At 60.7% G+C, this 17,968-nt stretch overlaps 1 protein-coding gene across 6 annotated transcripts in view; it reads right to left on the bottom strand.

Annotated features, from left to right (window-relative positions):
• Positions 1-15,129: 15,129 nt before the first annotated feature.
• Positions 15,130-17,968, bottom strand: part of ACSF3 (acyl-CoA synthetase family member 3) — a 45,329-nt gene continuing 42,490 nt past the window's right edge. For 5 of the 6 annotated variants that reach the window (XM_047078936.1, XM_047078938.1, XM_047078934.1 and 2 more), the window contains one exon: positions 15,130-15,530. In XM_047078936.1, the coding sequence (XP_046934892.1) occupies positions 15,362-15,530 (169 nt within the window). In that variant the 3' untranslated portion in view covers positions 15,130-15,361. The remainder of the gene's footprint in view (positions 15,531-17,968) is intronic. The other variant, XM_047078940.1, reaches the window with a different exon arrangement.

Genomic DNA, 17,968 nt, shown 5'->3' with positions numbered 1-17,968 from the left:
CCGTGGCCTTCTGTTCTGGGGCTGCTCTCCTCTTCAAGACCTGCGCCCCTGGTGTGTGTGTGTGTGTCGCTCACAGGCCCAGGACACAGTAACGGAGGGTGGAGAGCGCAGGATGGAGGAAGGACCCTAGGAGCTAACACACTGCCCTCTGAGCAGGAGGGGGGGCGGGGATGTCCAGGGAGCCTGGGTCTTCTCTGTGGCAGGGGCGGGTCCTCCGCTCTCCTGTCCAGATCGTGGGCCGTGGAGCAGGTGTGGCACCATCTGTGCCCTTGGCCTGGTTGGAAGGAGGCCAGGCTGCCTGCAGGAGACTCTGGCAACGTGTCCCTGGCACTCACTGCTCCGAGGTGGGGAGTCAGAGAGGGGGCCTTTCCATCTCCAGGCTCTGAGACCCTGGGCCTGGGGAGCAGCCTCTAAGGGCCACTGTAAGGGTAGGGCTAACCTGTAGCCTTAAGAAATAACAGCTTTGGGGCGCCTGGGTGGCGCAGTCGGTTAAGCGTCCGACTTCAGCCAGGTCACGATCTCGCGGTCCGTGAGCTCGAGCCCCGCATCGGGCTCTGGGCTGATGGCTCAGAGCCTGGAGCCTGTTTCCGATTCTGTGTCTCCCTCTCTCTCTGCCCCTCCCCCGTTCATGCTCTGTCTCTCTCTGTCCCAAAAATAAATAAAAAAAACGTTGAAAAAAAAAAAAAAGAAATAACAGCTTTGTTTTAACACTGTAGGTTAAGAGATAACCGCCTTAGCCTATCAATCAAGGGATGGATTAGCGTGTGATTGGATTGGGGCAAGGGCCTGTTTGAACTGTTTCCACCTGGGAACTATCCCTTTGTTCTGTTCCCAGGTGATAATAAGACGATGTGGTCGGCTATAAAAACTCTGTACCCCGCGAGACCGCACTCCGGTCAAGAGTGTCGGTCCCGATCTCCCAATCGATCGGTTTGCCTTGCCTCTCGTTGCAGTAAACTTTGTTGTGACTGTCACTGGTGCCCATAGCATTCTGTTTCAGGAGTCGTGTGGATGCATCACCACCATGCTGCCTCTGAGATTAGGGACCCCGAACAGGGGCGGGACAGCCTTCTGAATGCCTGGGGCTCCTGCCTTCTGGTACTAGTGCAGGGGTGAGGTAGAAGGGGATGGGTGGCTGAGCCTCTGAGTCCCCTGGTTAACCTCAGGCACTCTAACGGGGGTGAGGGGAAAAAGCCTTGTAAGACCCCCCTCCTCTCTGCTTATTTGCCCATCCTTCTGGCACCTTGCTCTTGGCCATTTGTCCCCCACCAACAACCTCTGGGGGTAGGGGTTCTCCAAGGGGAGGGTGAGCTGGGTCCGGTCATGGGTTAGCCCCAAGCACGGGGAAAGGCCGCTGCGACCGGGTGTGGTCCCGGGTTGGTGAGCAATCCTCCCCATGGGGGTCCAACTGCAGGGCCTTGGGGAGGTCGTTCTCCCCGTCACCCTCAGTTTCCCCGTGTGCCCAAGCACAAGCATGGGGGGCCTTGTCCAGGGCTGGGCCACCCCAGCAGCAGGACCAGTTCCCTCTCCTTCCTAAAGCGGGACCGCCCCTCCAGAAGAGCCCTATCGTTTTCCCGAGGACTCGGGGCATCCGACCCCCTGGACTCTCAAAGCCTACAGCTCTGCCGCCTCCCTCGGGGTCACCCCCTCCCCCGGGGTCACCCCCTCCCCAGACTCTAACCTGCCGCCCAAGGCGGCACCGGAGTCCACACTCCACCCCCAACCCCTGCAAGGAGCAAGGGCGGCTCAGACGTGGGGGGGGCGTGGCCTCGGGGTGGCCGGTCGGCAGGGCACACAAGTGGGTGGGGTTCAGGCTGCTGGGTGGACGATGGGGGCGGGGACCGGGGGTGGACACAGAGGGGAGGGGAGCGGAGGATCGCCGGGGTCCGGAGGTGCTGAGAGAGGGAGGTGACCTGACCCCAGGTGTCGGCCTGGGCAGGGGCAGTTTCCTTGTGGACGTTCCCTGGGGTGCCTGTGGTCACCCACATGGAGATGCCTGGAGGACAGCCACCTATAAGGACAGTAAAGCCCGAATGGTGGTCCCCGAGGCCCAGGCACCAGGTGGCCCCTGTCTCTGGGCCCCTCACTTTAGAGGCAAGAGCAAAAGTCCCGAGGAGGCCAAGGTGACAGACCAATACAGGTGGGGCCTGGCCAGGAGCCCGGCCAACCTCTGGGAGCCTGGTCTGGAGGCAAGGAGAGAGGCTAGGTGGGGGCACGCCCACTGCCTTTCCTTTCTTCCATGGTTTCCGGGTCTGGGCTCTTGGGCTTGAGTGCTGAGGACAGTCCTGCTGGGGCTGCCTCCCAGAGGGGTCAGAAAGCACTAACAAATCCTAATGGGGGGGGGGCAGCAGCGTAAGGGGTTCCTCAGTGGATGATGGGTGCAGAGTGTGGGGGGGGGGGCGCGTCCCGAGGCCCTGACTAACCCTGGTGGCCTGGATGAGGCAGTGGGGTCCTGGGCTGATGGGCCCCGAGGGCTTGGCAGCCAGCCACTCACAGCCTGACCTGGGTGCTGGTTACACGGGGTTGGGCTGCAGGTGACCCAGAGGCTCTGGTCTTGTCCTCCCTCCAGGGCTGTCCCTGACCTCCATGTCCCCAGCCCCAGTGGCGGTCCTGCCCAGTGGCCACGTGCCTGCACCTCTGATACAGTGACGGAGATTCCAGCCACGCAGTGGCCCCAGGTTCACTGGATGTGGTATCCTGTGTTCTTTAGGGGATAATCAGTCCCAGGGATTCGGTGGCTAGGGAGGCTTGGTGTCCTCACGGCTCCTGCCATGTCTGCTGGCACCAGCAGGGGGCAGTGTGGCTCTAGGGAAGCCCTGGGAGGGGTGGCGCGGACAGTGGGCTGGACCTCCCGCTTCCGGCCCAGAGGTCACCCCGCTCTGTGCTCAGGGGCCAGGTGGGCGGGGTGATGTGTCTTCGCCCCCACCCTGGACACGGCTGCCCCTTCCCAGGGCGAAGGGACCCCAGCATGGACTCCTCAGCCTTCTTGCTGTCCCAGGAGGAACAGAGGGAATGCTGCCTTTGGGACCTGCACAGATTCCTGCCCACGTCCGGCCCAGACCCCTCGCCCACCACGGCCGGACCACGCGCAGCGCAGCCTGCCCGCGGTTTGTTTGGCCCTGGTGCTGGCCCTACAGGCAGCCTGGACTCCTCCCCGCAAAGTGCTGGGGCAGCCCGGCCAGCACGGACTCCAGACAAACGGCCTCTGCCACGGGCACTGTTGTCGGCTGAGTCAGGCCGCCCCGCTAGAGCCCCGAGGTCAGCCCAGGAGTGCTCAAGAACCCGAGGTTAGGGGAACAGCCTGGCCATAGTGATGCGGGCACACACTCAGGGCTAAGTGGGAGCCAAGCCAGAGAACAGAGGTTACCGGGCACAGATGGTCAGATTTTAGAGGAATCTGTGAGCTGTCCCCAGGCCAGTTTTGATGGAAAACTCACTCTAGAAAAAACTCTCACCAAGACAGGCCGGGGGGCCCATGTACCCCAAAGCCCTAGGGCAGGTGTGCGGGCCCCCCACCCTGCTCGTTCAGTCTCAGGGTGCTGAGGACCCAGGGGAGGGGACGATGTGGGCGGGAAGGTGTGGAAGGCAGGAAGGGGGAGGGCAGGACAGAGGCGTGTGGTGAGACGGTGTCGGGGGGCCAGGGCGGTGTGACACATCCCTCAGGGCACGCGCACCAGGCTGGGCCTCCTTCACCAGTGTCTGTGCCCGTGGGCGCTGGCAGTAACACCTGACTTTGGCACGAGGAGCAGGGCGCGGAGGGACCAGGAGGCACACGCCCACTCGGGGTCTCGTCGAGCCTCCGGATAAGCTCCCTTTCTTCAGAGTGGCCTCCGTGCTCTGTTTCGCGGCTGTCACCACATGGGTGGGTTTGCAGGGTCCTTGAGTCCTGCTGAGTCCCACACACCCAGGCACATGAGGCCACCTAGTGGCTGGTCCTTTCCAGGCTGGGGGGAGGGGAGGCCAGAGGGCCACCCGAGGGGCTGCAGGCCGCACACCTGTCCCTCACGTGCCTTACCCTTCTGTCCACGAGGCCCAGAGACACGGCCAGCAAAGCCGCGTGCACACTGGCACCTTCTCAGTCTGGGTGGGGGAGGGCTGGGGGGGGTGGAGAGCCATGCAGGGGTGGGGGTTTCAGACAGGGGCCCCCTCCACCCCCACCCCGCTCCACTCAGCTACTGTTGGCTCCATTGCCTCTCATCAATATCAAGTGGACTGGCGACAAATCCGCGAGCAGAGAATCCAAATAACTGTATAAATCACATTAACGATCATTCAGATGAAATCCGTGGCTGTAACAGGATCGGTGTGGTCTGGCAACGCTGCCCTTCATTCTGGGGCCGCCGGTGGTGGCACTCTGCCTAGGGGCAGGGTCTTGGGGGGCCTCCAGGGACAGGGCCCACGAGACAGATGCAGGGCATTAGAGCCTTCCCATCCGACCTTCTCCCGCAGACAGACTCGGGGCAGAAGGGTCAGGTCGGTGCAGAGCCGGTGTGAGGCACAGAAGGCCCCCACCCCCACCCCATCCAGGACTGCAGGCTGCTGGGTGAGAGGCCGGGCCACACCACACAGTCCCCCGTGGATGGCCTCCTTGCCTCTTTGGGGAGAATCGGCACGCTTCAGCCATTCTCCTTGGTCCTGACCCTCCCGGCTCTCCCCCGGATGTCGGGGGCCTGCGTGCACCTGTACGGGAGCCTCCGACCCTCGCCTGCTCTCGCCCAGAAGTCTCTGGCGGACATCCAGGCTTGCCCAGCGCCCTCTGCCAGCTCATGCTTAGCATGTTCAGGCCTGAGCCCCACCTTGCCCTCTCTCCAGCCCCCCGGTTCCCCCTCCTGTACTCTCCATTCAGGCTGCTGAGCTGGAAGCCCCAGAACGTTCCAGACTCTTCCTCCTGCACCTCCTATACTCGGCATCCCCGAGCTGGCACGCACCTCCCGTCAGTCAGCTGCTCTCTCAAGTCCTCTGACGTCTCTGGACCCTGCTCTGGTCCTGTCCCTGCCTCAGGCCCTCAGGGGCCGACCTGACCTGGGCACCTGGCTTATTCCCAGCACCTTCCTCGGTTAGAGAGAGGCCTCAGCTTCCATTTTGGGGCGCCACTGCTGCCCCACTGCGGGGCTCTTGCCCTCCCCAGCCAAGGAGGCATGTGGCCAGCCAAGGCCCAGCACCTCGTCCCCCCGAGTGAGGCTCCGTGGGGCAGGCCCGTACCTGTACCCAGTGAATCCGAGGTTTAACAAGTAACCACATCTGGCAGAGACAGGCCACAGCTCCAGGCGGGTACGGGAAGGGGCTTCCGCAGACGCAGGGTTGGGGCTTTGGGAGGTGCCTGCCTGAGTCTCCGATGACGCTCGCACCTTTGGAGTGATGGTGTCCATGTGGGTGGATGGCCCGCCAGCGGTCTTCACCTGAGCACGGGGCCTGGTGGGGCCCACCCTGCCCTTGGCCTTGCCCTGGCCGGTGGTTTCATGCCTGCCTGGGACGAAGTCACGGTGGCCCAAGGTCTGTGTCTGTTGAGAAAAGCAAGATTCAGAACTCTCTAGAGAGCCTGCTGCACTAGCACTCTGACAAGATGAAACCACACTCACGTGCCCAGAGACCAAGGCCTCTGCTGAGCTCCGGGCAGGTCACCTGGGGTGCGGGGGGGCCGGCCCGGATGCCGTCCGCACAGAAGTGGGGTCAGCGGGGCGGGGCCGGGCACCCCAGTGTACGTTGATGGCTGCAGGGGGCGTCTGCGTGTGGACGGCGCTCAGGCAACCGAGAGGACACGGGGACCGGAGCTGCTCATCTGAGCAAGGCCCCCCGTCTGCTGGCTGTTCCCGTCGTGGAGACGCACTGCCGTGTCCAGGTCAAAGACAGCCTCCACAGCATCGGAACAAAAAGGCTCACGAACTGGGAAGACGTGAACGTCAAAGGGGCCGGAGGCAGAGATACAGAGGGCTGGCTTGGGCCCGGGCAGCTCGTCTTTGAAGAGTGACGACAAAACAGAGGCTCGGACGTGCGGAGGCCACGCAGGTTGACCACTCAGAGATGCTTGCCAAAACATGAGCGAGCATTATTTATGACAAGAAATCCGTTGAGCCAAGAAAGTCAGAAAACATCACTGAATTTCTCCAGTCGCTGTAAAAACAAGCCTATTAATTTTTGTTTCCAAAACAAAACAAGACTGAAACTCTAGAAGTGTATCAGGATGGGAGGGGCAGGGAGGAAGGTTACATCCTGGCCACAGGGCCCGCCTACTGCGTAACTACAAACTTGGAAAAAGAACTGTGAGTGTTATAGTGCGCATTTAAAAAAATTTAAGGGTACTCGACAGAAATTTAATTTATATTTATTATTTTTTTAATTAAAAAAATTTTAATGTTTATTTATTTTTGAGACAGACAGAAATAGAGGACGAGCAGGGGAGGGGCAGAGAGAGAGGGAGACACAGAATCCGAAGCAGGCTCCAGGCTCCGAGCTGTCAGCCCAGAGCCCGACGCGGGGCTTGAACCCACGAATAGCGAGATCATGACCTGAGCCGAAGTCAGATGCTTAACCAACTGGGCCACCCAGGAGCCCTCACCATTATTATTTTTCAGTAATTTCCATGCCCAACATGGGGCTCAAACTCACGACCCTGAGATCAAGAGTTGCATGCTCTACCCACCGAGCCAGCCAGATGCCCCAGAAATTTAATTTATAATTTCCAAATGCACAAAGAGAACAAAGTAGAGGTTGCAGGATGAGGGGCGTCTGGGGGCTCAGTCGGTTCAGTGTTTGACTCGGTTCAGGTCATGATCTTGCGGTCTGTGGGTTCGAGCCCCGCGTCGGGCTCTGTGCTGACAGCTCGGAGCCTGGATCCCGCTTCAGATTCTGTGTCTCCCTCTCTCCCTGCCCCTCCCCTGCTTCGGCTCTCTTTCTCAAAAATAAATAAACATTAAAAAAAAAAATGGTTGTGGGATGAAGTCTATTTAAATACATCAAATCGTCACAATAAATGGCCTACATTCAGTAACTAAAAGACAAGCCATCCCCTGGAGTCAGACACGTGGGCTCTCTGCTCACGGCAGACACGTTGAAACCAAATGGAGCCCATGAAGAAATGGCTCGGGGTTAGACGGTCTGTCTGTGCCCCCAACAGGGGAAGAGCAAGATTTCTCAGAAAAAGAAAACTTACGGAAAAAACACGAATAGGTATAGAAATGCTAACTAACAATCCAGCAAAAATACATAATAATCAAGAATAAAAGGGCCGAAGAACCTAGCGCTGAGACATAGGAAGGACAGACAAAGCAGCCTGCCGTGTGCAGATTTGAACAGGCCGCATCCCGGAGGGGAGGCTGACCCCGAGGTGACCACACCGTCACGTGTCCAGTCACTTGGCTCTGGAGCAAAGCTGACCACGTAGGGGGCACAAAAGGTGCCTGGGTTTCTAAGACCCGGGACCACAGGCCTGTGCGCGCAGGATGGCGGGAGAGCAGGAGGAGCTCGGCGGGCTGACAGGTGCTCCCAGGTAACTCACGGATTAAGAGATTAAGTCAAAGTAGAAATGACGACGGTTGGAACCAGAAGTGCCCCATAGCCAAGCACGAGGACGCTTCAGTGGTGCCTCAGCACCGGGCTGTATTCACAAGAACGAGCCTGACAGGGGCCAGGCAGGGGACGGCCCAGCCGAGGCCACTGGGGGAAGGTCAGGTGGCCTTCGGGAGGCCGGGCCGCGGTGTAGGGTCCAGCACATTCCGAGTCCCGCAAGGGCGTCCGGGCTCACGGCCGTGTCTTCCGGCCACGTCCCCATGAGGCGAGAGCGGCCAGGGCGCTCGAATCCCACGTCATGACCTCACCACCTCCCACGGCCCCACCTCCTGACACCGTCACCCAGGCCGGTCACTTTCGACGTATGGATTTGGGAGGGGGCACAAACGTTTAACTGTGCAGCATCTGCCAGATCGGTTTACCCCCAACATAAAAAAAAAAAAAAGGCAACTCTGGTTTTCAAAGCTTCTTGGATTTTGGAATTGTAGATCGGAAACCACAGGGCCAGCTCAATAGTCGCATTAAACGGAGTACAACTCAGGCCCCCTGACCCCATCCGCACACTGTGACCCCGCAGGGTTTCTTCCAGGGACACGACTATGGTTCGGTGCACAATACCATCAGCAGGGTCCAGAGTAACAAAGACGGGGCGCCTGGGGGGCTCAGTCGGTTAAGCGTCCGACTCTTGGTTTCAGATCAGGTCACCGTCTTACGGTTCGTGGTTTCTAGCCCCTCATCGGGCTCCGCACTGACCATGAGGAGCCTGCTTGGGATTCTCTCTCCCGTCTCTCTCTGCTCCTACCCTGCTTCCTCTCTCTCTCAAAAATAAGTAAATAAACTTAAAAAAAAATAAAAAAAAAACCAGTCAAAGACAGGCAGGATGGCCAATTTAATAGACAAGGAAACATTTCGGTGAAATCCAGCGGGCGTTCCCAGAGCATCTTAGCAACGAACGTGCTGATCTGCGTCAGGCGTCCGGCTGCAGAGCTGGACGGTGGCTCTGGGCCATCTACCCCCTTTCCTGGTCTGTATTCCACTGGGCATTTCGGTGGCGCGATGAGAGGAGAAGGAGTGGGGAGTCACAGGAGGAGACGTGACCTGCTAACCGGCAGGCATTGATGACCCGCGGGAGGAGCCCGCCAGGAAGCGAGCAAGGCCGCAGGATGGAAATGCAACACACAAACCATTTCAGCGAGCAATTAAAACACAGGATGAAAAGTCCCACTTGGGATCTCAACACAAACAAGAAGGACCTGTGACCAACCCTCTCGAAAGACGGGCACGATTATTACTGGGAAAACGACAACACAGGAAGGAGCCCACAACACAGAGCTGGGCCGTGTTTGTGGGCGGGAGGGCGCACTTCCGTGAAGATGTCAGACGTCACCACGTTAACTTATAAATCTCATCACCCCCAATAAGTTCTTTAAAAAGGAACTTTAAGCTGCTCTTAAAATTCTGGCGTAAGAGCAGAGGGCCAAGAACAGCCAAGACGGTTCTGAAGAAGGAAATAGCGGTGCCGTGTGCTAACAGGCGCCTCGGCTTTGGAAAGAGGGCAGAGGGCGGCACAGCCTGGAGCAGGACGTGCCCGGATGCTGGGCAGAGAGCGGAGGCCCACGTGCTTCAGTGGACAGAAGGAAACACTGGTCACTCCACGTGGGAAAAATCAGGGCCTTTCACACAACGTGTGAAAATGAATTTGCAATGAATGAAGGGTTTACACGAGAAAAGCAAAGCTTTGTAACTTTTAGAAAAACACATGGGAAAGTGTATTTAAGAACTTGGGGTAGGAAAGGAAGTTTTAGACAAGAAAAACTCAAACCGTAAAAAACCTGAATGCATGTGAACACATTAAAATTTAAAAATTCTGGGGGCGCCTGGGTGGCTCAGTTGGTTAAGCGTCCGACTTCGGCTCAGGTCATGATCTCATGGTCTGTGAGTTCGAGCCCCGCGTCGGGCTCTGTGCTGACAGCTCAGAGCCTGGAGCCTGTTTCCGATTCTGTGTCTCCTTCTCTCTCTGACCCTCCCCCGTTCATGCTCTGTCTCTCTCTGTCTCAAAAATAAATAAACATTTAAAAAAAAATTAAAAATTCTGCACATCAATAGACACCATTAAAAAAATAAAAGGCAAGGGGCGCCTGGGTGGCTCAGTCGGTTAAGTGTCCCACTTCGGCTCAGGTCATGATCTCATGGCTTGTGAGTTTGAGCCCCGCGTCGGGCTCTGTGCTGACAGCTTGGAGCCTGGAGCCCGCTTCAGTTCTGTGTCTCCCTCTCTCTCTGCCCCTCCCCTGCTTGTGCTCTCTGTCTCTCATAAATGAATACATGTTAAAAAAAAATTAAAAAAAAAAAAAAAGGCAAGCCACGCAACCAATGCATAATCAAGAAAATTACCAACAACCAACTCGAAAATGGGCAAAGAACACAAACAGGCAATTCACAGAATAAAAAATTCAAATGGACAATAAACATATTCAAAATACTCCACCTAAGCAGCAATTAGGGGAGTACAAATTAAAATAAAGGGATCCTATTTGACACCGAGCACCGTGGCAAAGATTTAAAGTCTGTCTGTTTTGCGTGGAGGCGAGATACGGCGTCTTGTCTGCTGGAGGCTGTCTATGCGACATGGTCTTTTTGGGAAGAGGCCTGTGCCTACGACCATGCAATCCACCCGTGAGACGGGTGGGCCTCCGCATGGCAACTCAGAGCTTAGGTCCCCAAACACAGCCAGCAGCAGAACAGCATGAACTCAGTGGCAGATTTGTGTCCCTCTGAGAGAACATATCACGAGCACCGGGCACCGTGTGTTCGGCTCCTGAGTGTGGGACGGAGGCTGGGACTGCTGTCGTTACTTCTCGAAAAGGATCTGAGGCAAGTCCTGCCCGAGGCTAAGACCCAACAGGCCGGGTGGACACGGCACTGGCCGGTCTTCTTTCTTCCGTCCTCAGTGTTTAAAGTGATTCTGAAAAACGTACTTGAGCCACTGTGAAGAGATGTCACCATTCTGGGGCTGGGAGAAGCAGGGTCCACATGCAGGCTGCTTAGGGGCGACAGGGTCCCGGGCTGGAGCCCCATGCCAGCTGCTGCCGGCTCCCAGCATGTCTCTGAGCTATCCCTGACCCTGATCTGGCCCTCACTGGTCACTGGGGGCCCAGGGGCAGCCGACACCTGGCAGGAGGCTTCAGAGCCCAGATCGGTGTTGTTTGTAAACATTTGTGTGTCTGTGAGCGTACCTACGTGTGTGTGTATACACCCATCAGTGTGTCTGCTCAGCGGGCCGCCCGTCCGGCTGGCGCAGTGTGACATCGTCTTCTCAGAAGCGGCCCTTCCTCATTGAGGCAGGCGCTAATGGGAATGTCACGGACGCCGTGTGGGCGCGGCTGCTTGTTCCTGGTGTCATTTTAATGGTTATTGTGTGCTGGTGGGGACAGCGCCGATGGGCCGGAATGAAGCAGACTGACAGCTTAATGGCCTGTAACCCTTAAGGAGTAACTGGACGGCCGTGTATCTACGAGCAGACTGTTAGCGACGACGTGACTGGCAAGCCGATGACGAGACGCGGCCCGTGTGGGAGGGGCTGCGGTGGGGCCAGGGCCACTACGTGCAGGAGCGCGCACATGCGTGGACCCTACACGCAGTCCCCACCATGCACACACGTGCACAAGGAGGCCCTGCCCTGCAGGCATGTGCTCACTCCCTTACACTTGACACGCGGTGGGGAAACTCCACCTGCCAGCAGACGCAGGGGGGTGGGGCCTTCAGGGAGGGCCTTGGCCGGCCACCTGCCCCAGCCCCCGTCAGAGGGGCCGCGTGGTCTCGGGGGAGAACAGGTCAGGTGGGAGCTGCCCTCCTGGTACCTGCTCCGTGCTGGGCCGTGGCTGCGTTGCAGGAAGGGCCCCGCTTCTCAGATGCAGCCTGAGCCCCCCGGGCCCCCGGCCGTCCTGAGCTCCTGTTCCCGTGCCCCCGCTCCTGGGGCTGGGCCCCTGGATAGAGGACCCAGAAAAGCCACCTGTTAGGGGCTGAGGGCCAAGGAGCAAACCCCTTGCCAAGCCTGCCGCCTGCACCAGGCACAGGGAGGGACCTTCGGGAATGGGATTTCCACCAAGTCCTTCTGCCTCAGGCGTGGGCGCTTGTCCCTGCCTTGCCCGTGGAACAGGCTCTGAGAGGCACGTGGGCTGTCGTGCGGGTGCCCTGGCCGCCCCCTCGGTGCTTTCCCCACCGAACGGCCCCGACCTGGGACCCAGAAGAGGGAAGCGAACGCAGGATTGCTGGGAGGTGCTGGCAAGGACACAGCTGGGGCCTCCTGTCCCGGCTGAGTGACCGTGCCCGGAGACCCTCCCCAAACTCCTCTGTTCCTGTGCCCAGACCCGCTTCCCACATTCCGCACCCGCCACGGTCACAGCCGCGTGGGCGCGGAGGGGCTGAGTCCACAGGAACCAGAGGCTGCCAGCTGAGGGGAGACTGCCACCACGCTCCTGGGGGCCGCTCGTCCTCTCAGGCTGGGGGCTCACGTGCTGAGATGTCACAGGGCTGCTTCCTCCTGGAGGCTCCAGGGGACGATCCGTTTCCCCTCTCTCCCGGCTTCTAGAGGCATCCACGGCCGGCAGAGTGTCTGATCTGGGTCCCTGGGGATGGCCCTGCCGCCGCAGTTCCTGGCTGCCGATCGGTTCTGGGCTCCCGGCTGCCCCACCTCCCTGCAGACGGCTTCCCGCCCAGACCACCGTACCCGCACGGTTACGCGTCTGTTGGCGGCCTCGCTGTTGGGCTTGGTTAGTCGTCTGACCTCACCCCCAGACAGAGAGTGGTTTGCACCCGGCCTCCCTCTTCCTGGGACCCTGGGCCGTCGCCCACCACACGGCGCCCGTTTGTCTGGACAACAGGCTGGGAACACCCGGGGCGTCTGTCCGACACAGCCGGGCTACGGGAGCGCGGCCGGTCTGGTCGGGTTTGCTGCCCGCAGGGGGGACCTGAGTGGGGCCGCCGCCCTTCCCTCCCTCGTACTCAGGGTGCACCCCACCCCCCACCTCGTGGCAGAGAAAACAGAAAGGGAGTCTGGCTTTCAGAGCTTCAGCCGTTCCAGGGGCTCTTGGGAAAGGACCTCCCGACCCTGGCCCCTGAAGGCACGCGTCTCCCACACGGGGCTGCCTCCACCCGCCAGGCGCTGCCCCGCTCCACGCGGTTACGCCGTCCTCCCGACACAGCGAGCAGGGCCGGTCTCCAACCCTCCCAGACGGGAACCCCAGCCTTAGCGCCCCAGGACCCGGCTCTCGGGGCGCTCAGAGCGCTCGCACGACTTCCTCCCTCGGGCACCTGGCCCCTGCCCCGGGCTGCTGGGGGCGCCCCACGCTCACCTGTGTTGGCGGGGGGGGCCCCGCTGCCCCTGCCCTCAGCTGGAGAGTCCGATCCCAGGGCCCTCGTGGGGACTCGCCCCCGTCCCGACGGAGAGGCATCCGTCCTGGGCCCGAGGGTGCCGCACAGAGGATCTCTACTCTCGTCCGGTGTCCGTCCGGTCTCACTTCCCGCCGTGCCCCTCGGAGGGGCGTGGGAGGAGGGTTTCAGGAGAAGCCAGATGCCACGTGTGAAGGTGGCAGGGGGAGGCCCCAGGGCACAGAGGGGAGACACGGAAAGATCTGAGCGTGGACAGCAGTGGCCGGGGCCCGGGAGAGTCCCTGACCGTCGGGGACTCTGCGCTGTTGACGGTGGCCGGTAAAGGGATTAGGCATGTGGCGACGGCCGTGCCCGTGGCGGACGTGGTCAGGGGGCGCATGGCAGCCTGGCCTGTGCTGGCCCAGCCCTCGAGGGAGCTCAGGTGGGAGGCCACGCTGGGGCCACCACCAGCCTCCACGGACTGAGCTCCAAGGAAGCAAAGCCCTCAGTCCTTGGCCAGAAGAGCCCTAAGGAAATGCCAGCCTCAAGTCACGAAGAGGGAAACTGAGGCAGAGACGAGGCTGTTTCCAGCCTTTCCCCCACGTCACGGGGCCCGGCTTCTGCTGGCCCCGGTGCCCGTACGTGTGGGCGCGGACCTGTGCCGTCTACACCAGCTGTGTGTGCTCCTTCCCTCCGGGGCCCGCCCGCTGCCCTCCAACAGCCTCAGCCCCAGGGCGGCTGATGCCTCTGCAGGAGTCCCTCTGGGGGTGAGGGGGCCTCTGGGGGTGAGGGGGCCAGGGGCACCAGCGGCCGCTAACCAAGCTGCCCACGGCCAACCTCAGGCACCTGCTCCTGGCCCTTCTCTGGGAGTGGCACACAGGACGGCACAGGGCTGTCCAGCCAAGGGGGAAGCTTCGTCATGCTCGGTCACACGGACAAGGAGGACACGGCATTCCGTGTCCCCAGAGGCACATGTTCCCGAAACAAGCCAACATCCTTCCGTGGTCTTGTTAGTAGAAGGTGACTATTAGGCTTTCAAGGTATTTGATACAGAGTATAGCATGAAGTAAATAATTTTGTGAATGGTTTCAGGAATCAAAGCTTTCAGGATTAAAGACCCTGCAACCTTCGATCTGATTCCCCCCAGTGGCAGGTGGCTCCCTAGTTACAAGGCCAGACCAGGGCCAGCCTGAGCACACGCTGTCCCGTGTGGTGCCGAGGGCCACCCCCCCAGAAGAGTCGGACGGCAGGCGGCCAGCTGAGCCCTTCCGGTGGCCAGCCTGCCTGGCAGGCAGTGACTGGTGTGCGTGTCCCGGGCTCAGGCAGGAGCATGGGCTGGTCACCCTGGAGCAAACACCACGCCTGGGGTCAGGCTTTCGGGGAGCCAGGCCGCACACCGCGCGGGAGTAGGGGAGTAGTCGGCCGGCTTCCACAGCGTCTCGAGCACCTGGCCCCTGCCCAGGGCCAAAGTGGCCCCTCCCGCCCCTAGCCCCATTTTGCTGGTCTTTTAGGCAAGCGTTCCGGGCACGTAACGTTCAGAAAGAGCTCCAGACTCCAGCAGTCTTGGGCGCAGCAGCTGCTGTGGTCTCCGATCAACTATCCGGAAGCTTCTAGATTCTCTGCTTGCAGTGTGGGTGGGGCACCCATGTGCCAGAGCCAGCACCACTAAGAGCGGAGGGGCAGGACTGTGGGGCGGACGCAAAAGGGCGCCGTGGGGCCCCGGGGAGGGCGTGGCACAGATAGGCGGGTCAAGGCAGGGCAGCTGTCGGCCCATCAGCCGGACTCTCACACAAACAGCAGGATCGACAGCGACAGGGGCCGCGTGGCCGCGGAGCCAGAAACTCGGATCCCCTGGCTCATCCGTCACAGAGGCCCCCCGGCCCCTGGTCTAGAAAGCTCCTGTGGGGGATCATGGGGCCACATGTGGCCGCCAGCACAGCATCCAGGCACTCTGCTCCGAGCCCTGAGTCCCCGTGGCGGTCCGCTTGGCCCTGTGCAGAGGGACGCCCCTTGGTGATGCCGCGCTCACGGTGCCGGGCTGTCCCCACCAGGATACCCAGGCCCACTCTCCCGGCTGGCTTCTCTGAGCAGTCGGGTGTCCAGCCAGGAGGGCCTGGAGGGGTCACAGGTCACCTGGGGAGGCCACATGGACAGCCCAGAGTGTGGGAGACACTCGGCTGTGCACACAGAGGCAGGACTTCTGGACCCGGCATGCGGTGCCCCCCGGCGCCCCTGGGCAGACAGCACGGCACATGCTTGTCTTTGCACAGACTTTACTGAATTTTGCTTGGAGGCCCGCTGCCCTGGGGCGTGCCGCTGGACGCTGCGGGGACCCGCCCAGCAGACGGCAGCACAGGGAGCTACGCTCGGTGTGGGTGTGGCTGTGAGGACGCAGCAGAGGCGACAGGGGGTCACGTCGGATCTGAAAATCAGCACTGTGATCTCATTTCTGCTAGCCCCGGCGCTGTTCCCTCTGATCTGGGGGGTTCTAGTTTACAGGGGACGCTGGCTCACCGGTGCCTGGCCTCGGGGCACCCTGGTCACTCGGGTAGAACTGCCTGATGAGATCTCTCTTGTTGATCTTCCCCATCTGGTTCCGTGGGATCTCTTCCACCAGCAGCAGCTCAGAGGGCACGGCGTACGGGGCCAGGACGCCCCTGCAGACAGGAGCAGCGTCTGAGCGGCAGGCACTGGGGACCGCACAGCCCCCTCCCGACGCAACGGGGAGCCTGCAAGGTGGGCAGATGTCCCACGGGGCCCCGAAGCCCGGCCACGTCCGAGCCGGCTCTGGAAGAGCACCCGCTGCAGGACAGCAACATGGAGGGAGCTGCCTTGGCCTGGGTTCCAGGCTCCCCTGTGGGCAGAGGACGAGCCCTCCTCGGGGTCAGGCCTCCCAGGGCAGGGCAGGGCCGCAGGGCTGCAGCCAGACGGACGGAACGGGCAGGCGGGCAGGGCCGGGGGCCCCTCGCGGGCTGGTGCTGCCCTCCCTGCACCCCGCAGTCCCACGAGGGGCCCCGTTTGATGGCGTGTTCTCCTGTGAGTGGCCACGTGGTAGGATCTTGCCACCCCCGGGCTCTGCTCTGGGACGGCTCCTCGGGCCGTAGGCACTGGCTCCCCTGAGGCCCTGTCTGAGCCACCTGCCCCTTCGTGAGGAGACCACAGGATTCGGCCAGACAGTGGGGGCAGGAGAGCACAGTAGCTCCTGGCCTCCCGGGCCACTGGCCACTGAGCTCCACTCTCTGGGGCTGTTGACCACAAGCTTCAGGCCAGAGGGACACGGCATCCCAACGTCCACCTGGGGCCAGCAGGCACGTGTGGCCTCTGGTCTGCAAGCTGTGGGGGCATCTCAGCCGCCGGGGAGGTCGTGGTGAGCTCGTGAGGGGCCGTGGCAGAGAACTCCCAAATCTCAGCCTTAGCGGCCGGGTGCTCATGAACACGCACTTGTCTTCGTGGGCCGTGTCCATCTGGCCATGGGCAGCGAGCGTCACCAACACCACACTGAACGCATCATTACTCTGGGGGGCTCGGGGTTCAGGTGCTGGCTCGTGAAGGGAGAGGGGGGCCCACCTATGGTCCCAGCAGCTTCGACACACGGCCAGCTGCCCACTAGGGCCCAGAGGACACAGGCAGCTGGGCTGGGCTTTGCTGCGAGGCCACCAGGACTGCCGGAGGGGCTCTGGAGCACGGCAGGGCAAACCTGGAGGTCCGATCCAGGGACGCAGCCCCTCTCAGCCCCCCACCCTGCTGCCCAAACCCTGTGCCCCCAGTGCCCGTGGGCGGCCCTCCCCTGCGTCCCCTTCGGCAGGCCAGCGCGAAGCTGGTGCCACGGCCCAGAGAGAGAAGGCAGAGGCGGGCCTGGGGGCACAGGACGGAAACACGCATCACTTCCTTGTGACTGAGCCCTCTCTGAGAGCCGATGCTCGAACAGAAATACAGCTGAGCCTTGAACACCACCAGTTTGAGCTGCATGAATCCACTTGTCAGTGGAATTTTTCGATAAATACAGCACAGGACTGTAAATATATCTTCTCTCCCTTGTGATTTTCCTAACATTTCTTCCCTGCACCCCGCCGGGCTGTAAGAGCACAGTAAGACACACGACCTACAAAGTGCCGTTGATCGACGGCTATTGGTGAGGCCTCTGCTCAACAGCAAGCCGTTAGCAGGTAAGTCTTCGGGGTCAGAACACACAGAGTTTCGACTGCGCGGGGGTCAGCGGCTCGAGGGTCAGCAGAGTGAAGAACGCAGCGTGGGTGAGTGTGCATCGGGGGCGGCATTCGCACGGAGGGGCAGGACGTCACGGGGTGCCAAATGGTGTCAAGTTAGAGCCCAGTGTTACAAACCCTAACTTAGCAGCCACTTTTGAAAAAAGGAACAAAAGCCATGAAAATCAGAAAGCGATCTAAAGGTGTGATGGAGGATGCAGGAAGGTTTAAATCCTGCGGACCCTGCCATTTCCAAGGACAGCAGTCCTTCTGGACCGAGGACTCTGACCCTGGGGACGGTGGGGTGTGCTGCCCCAGCCTCTGCCAGGGGGTCTCAGCTCGGCAACTGGCCAAGTGGGAAACTTTCAGAATCACCGCAAGGCAAGCTGTGCTCTCAGACGGGGATCCTGCGGAGTTGTTTGCTAACAGCAGGCTTCCTGGGGAAACGGACGCGTGGACGCAGAGGTGTCCCTCCCCCCAACCCGCTACTTGACGGCGCTTCTCCCGAGCAGGCACTAAGCCAATGGCCTCATCAGACATCAACACCGTAGTTCAAGAGCACAGACCCCGGATTCTTCCCTGGTGTGTAAATCCACACCCCTTTCCGACCTGGTATTTGGGGGGTGGAGGGGTAGCGGGTGGTCCACGTCCCAGACCCTGCAAACGTGGCCCTGTCGCCCCGTCCCAGGCCACACTCATCCCCTCCGAGGGGACGTGCTGCCTGAGCCCCCAGGTCTGGCTCGGGTGCAGCACAGAGAGGAAGTCAGCCCTCCCTGAGGAGTGGAGTCTGTAAGGGCGGAATCTTCAGAAAGGAAAAACGTGGGAGCATAGAGGAAAATGTTATTTGGAAGAACCCTTAGAAAGACTCCCAAATGGCAGTGAGCATGACA

This window comes from Lynx rufus, unplaced genomic scaffold, assembly GCF_022079265.1.
Source record: "Lynx rufus isolate CCGP_SWC_20201006 ecotype Redwood Valley unplaced genomic scaffold, mLynRuf1.p SCAF_16, whole genome shotgun sequence".
Taxonomy (NCBI): domain Eukaryota; kingdom Metazoa; phylum Chordata; class Mammalia; order Carnivora; family Felidae; genus Lynx; species Lynx rufus.
This window is presented reverse-complemented; position numbering and strand designations above follow the sequence as displayed.